Source organism: Hippocampus guttulatus, chromosome 8, assembly GCF_054856545.1.
Source record: "Hippocampus guttulatus isolate MCC_2025c chromosome 8, RoL_Hgut_1.0, whole genome shotgun sequence".
In the NCBI taxonomy this organism is placed as follows: domain Eukaryota; kingdom Metazoa; phylum Chordata; class Actinopteri; order Syngnathiformes; family Syngnathidae; genus Hippocampus; species Hippocampus guttulatus.
The window spans coordinates 18,244,033-18,247,846 of record NC_141268.1 but is presented as its reverse complement, the minus strand read 5'-3'; the positions used below and the strand labels follow the sequence as shown (position 1 = coordinate 18,247,846).

Genomic DNA, 3,814 nt, shown 5'->3' with positions numbered 1-3,814 from the left:
ATTCTCTGCCAATGCAACATCTTATTAGTCCAAACTATGACGTTAAATGCGTACTGTACAGGAGAGTATGGCAGGTAAACTCATGTCCAACCCGGGTTGAACCCCGCCCCCCCCCCCACACTTTTGTACTCGCCATCATTTTTAATGGACTTATAGTCAAAGGGAAAGAATCCCAGTGATCCCTCCCTCAAGGCCGATAATTAGCCCTAAACGACTGCAAAGGGCAGCGTGCTGCAATCTGATTAGAGCCCTGCAGCTATCAATAAACAGCACGCTGCAAGGGGCCGGGCCCATTAAAACAGAGGGACAGGAAGCCCTTATAAGGCAATAGCCAACAAACGCCACTCAGCACTTTGAGGCGCCACAGAGCTTGTCACCATATCGTTAAGTGTTTTCTTTAAACACGATTACATATTACATCTACCGTAATATTTACGATAACATTATAACCAATATTGCGCACGATCAAGTTAGGATGTGCCACAATATTATTGATGTGATAATAAAAGTGATCACGTGATCACACGAGCAATACTGTTAAGCATCACCTTTTCTCTCTTATTTTTTGGGGGGCGGGGGGGGGGGGGTGCTGTTTTTCTTATTTACAACTCACTTTGTGAACCGGGGCATTTGCATCAATAACATCTTATTTTTATCAGCGCTATTTGATGTCAGGTATAAATTAAAACATCAAGTGACGCAACGGAAAGATATGAGTTGTACATGGTCTCGATGGCCCATGAACGGTTTGTTGTGTTTATTTGAAGCGGCTTCGCGGGGTAGTGGATGGGGGGGTCAACATTGTTAATTTTCCTTTTTTTTTTTTTCGTCCAGCCCATGTAGTCTGTGATTGGTTGCATCCCACTCCACGCCTGTTTTATAGCTCCGCTCTCCACTCGGCTAGCACAAACATGAGGATATCGACACCTTGACACAGCGACTTTTTTTAAAACTTCCTTTTTTTTAAAAAAAAATCCGTCAGAGTTCACCACGAGAGTCACCAGCACAGCTCCACGGTGTCAGTCGGACCTGTATGGCCCCATCGTCGGTGTCGATGTCAGTTTTGGCCGCCGCCGCGGGTTTAAAAAGTGAAGATCTCCCCTCACGCTCGGCGCTCGTCACGAGAGGCGACATGCAGACCAGCCTGAGCCCCACAGAGGACGCCGGGAAGCCCAAAGTGGCCATCCTGCCCTTCAGCGTCGAGGCTCTGATGGCTGATCGCAAACCGAGCAGAGAGGCGTCTTCCCCCGATGGCCCCTCCGTGGCCGGGACGTCCCAGTCTCTGGGGAAGGGCGTTCGGATGGGTCCTTTTGGAGGTCTGGATACTTCCGTACCTGCTATCCCGATGGGCTCCTCTTTTTCAGTGGGCGAGCTCATGAACATGAAAGAGGACGTGTTGATTAAACCAGAGAGTCCAGACAGCCAAGAGCGAACTTCCTGGATCCAGAGTCCTCGTTTTTCTCCCACACCTCCACGTAAGTCGATTTTCTTGTTTTCGCGTCCTGATGCGCATTGACGCACGATGTGCAGTCATAAAATGAACAATAGATGGACAATTGTGTCCAAATTGATTTTTTTTTTCCTGAACTATTTTAGCCGTGTGAATGCAAATATCACGAAACTCCAACGGGTGTGACTTTTTTCCCCCCGATGATTTTGTCATTTTCAGTATGAATAAAATACAGACCTACAGTTTATACCTAACACTAGCTTTTGGATCGAGTGTTGCCACTTTTGGCCCGTTGAAAAGCACGAAACATTTTTACATCTATGATATTGGATTGGATCATACAATTTGGGGTACAATGGCGTTTATTCTAATCAACATTTAAAACTGTTAGTTTACGTATTGTGCGAAGAAATTGACGGGATAAAACAAAAAGGTAAATATGCATTACTACAGGAATTGCTGTCAAGACCCGGTCCAGAAAAAAAAAGAAAACTTGAAATGGCACACTGCAGTATCGGCTACGGTTTGCGGCCAAAAGGGTCGTCCGTGTCCTATTATAAAGCGTGGTGGCTTCTTTTTTTTTTCCTATCTAGGGAGGCTGAGTCCTCCAGCGTGTCCTCTAAGGAAACACAAGACCAACAGGAAGCCTCGGACCCCTTTCACGACATCCCAGCTGCTGGCCTTGGAGAGAAAGTTCCGTCAGAAGCAGTACCTGTCCATCGCCGAGCGCGCCGAGTTCTCCAGTTCCCTCAGCTTGACAGAGACCCAGGTCAAGATCTGGTTTCAGAACAGGAGAGCCAAAGCCAAACGACTACAGGAGGCAGAACTAGAGAAACTGAAAATGGCAGCTAAACCCATGTTGCCTCCCGCCTTTGGGATTTCCTTCCCTCTAAGCGCTCACGTCGCGGGGTCCTACGCGGGCTCGCACGCCTTCCAGAGGCACTCGCTGCCGGTGTCCCCCGTGGGACTATACGCCGCCCACGTCGGATACAGCATGTACCACCTCACCTGATGATGGACTCAAGATCGTGGACACTTTAAAAAAAAAAATCATTATCATGAGTTGAAGGAGTTTTTTTCCTGCAGTTTTTCTTCTTTCGAGGACCCGATGTCTGATCTCGCCATGAGTAAGTCCTACAAAAAGATGTTTAATCTTGTGCTCATAGTGATGCATTTATAACAAAAGACAACTACTCGTAATAGGACACTCAAGTATGGACGCAAAACACAACTGTGTTGCAGTATTGTCGGCCTGCTGCAATCGTTTTGTGGAAGCATTTTTTTTATTATTATTATTTTCTAAACCGGATAACAGTGTCAATGCCTTTTGTAAAGATGAAAAACAACAGCATTTAAAAAAGAGAGTTAAAAAAACAGCACTAGTGTCTGTTGTTGGAATGATTCCCTTCGCAAGGGATACGTGTACTGTAAAATAATGTATATTTGGAAAAGTATCCTCATTTATATTATGAATATATTTGTGACATAACTTAATAAATTGTTTATTCTTTTTCATTTCATTTGTCTTGATTGGCATGATGTCATAATTATTGGCAAGCAGGAAGAAAAGGATGACGTTGGCATGTTTTAGATTTGCGCACGCAAGTTTTTTGCAGCGCACTTTTTTTTTTCTTTTTTTTACTTTGTCTGCTTTGGTGCAAGCAATGTCAACTTGTCACATGTTATTTGCAGGAATGTATTGCTACAGCTGTTGCCCATTGCTTTGAGACGACTAACCTAGATTCTGTTGGCGCCAGCAGAGTTTAGGGGTGGGGATCATGTGGGGGAGGTGGAGGTGGGCGGGGGTGCACGCTGACGAACACACTGATAAATATTGGAGCTTTAACTGGCCCACGTGTGTCATTAACGCGGGTTAAGGGGTTTTAAAACGGGCCAAATGACAGGCCATTAAGGGGTAGCACATCTTTTTTTGCGGGGGGGGGGGGCATTCCTCGTGCAGCACCTAAAAGGTAACCTCTCACGGAGTCATCCTTGCCCTCCAAAAAAAACGGCGTGATCGGATTGTTGCAAATTACAGACCATGTACTCTCAATACAGGCGCCCCCCCCCCCCCTCACCCTGCCCTCCCCAGTGAGCCGAGCAGGAACGGAGTAAAATAATTGTTTGTAATGAGCTCTGGCGGATGGAGGCCCGGCCCGGCTCCAGAGAGGCTGTAGCTGCAGGCAAGAAGGAACTTTTATCATTCCTAAAATATCAACGGGGGACTGGGACGCTCCGTTGCGGTGATTTCCTCCCCTTGCGCGATGACGAGGTCAATGAAAGCAGGCTTGCGCAACAGGAAGTTTTTCTGCTTGTGCATCTTAACTAAACATTATTTAAGAGAACGTTATTTTGAATCTACGG

At 46.2% G+C, this 3,814-nt stretch overlaps 1 protein-coding gene across 1 annotated transcript; it reads left to right on the top strand.

The window, feature by feature from the left end:
- Positions 1-899: 899 nt before the first annotated feature.
- On the top strand, positions 900-2,965 carry msx1a (muscle segment homeobox 1a). Its single transcript, XM_086118888.1, has 2 exons — positions 900-1,475; positions 2,044-2,965. Exons 1-2 carry the CDS (start codon positions 1,034-1,036, stop codon positions 2,460-2,462), a joined length of 861 nt encoding a protein of 286 aa, XP_085975014.1. The 5' UTR covers positions 900-1,033; the 3' UTR covers positions 2,463-2,965.
- The last annotated feature ends 849 nt before the right edge of the window (positions 2,966-3,814 follow it).

Coding starts and splice junctions, on each gene's coding strand:
- msx1a (XM_086118888.1), top strand. CDS start 1,034: ATGGCCCCATCGTCGGTGTCGATGTCAGTTTTGGCCGCCGCCGCGGGT. Junction 1,476..2,043: donor TTTTTCTCCCACACCTCCAC/GTAAGTCGATTT, acceptor TTTCCTATCTAG/GGAGGCTGAGTCCTCCAGCG.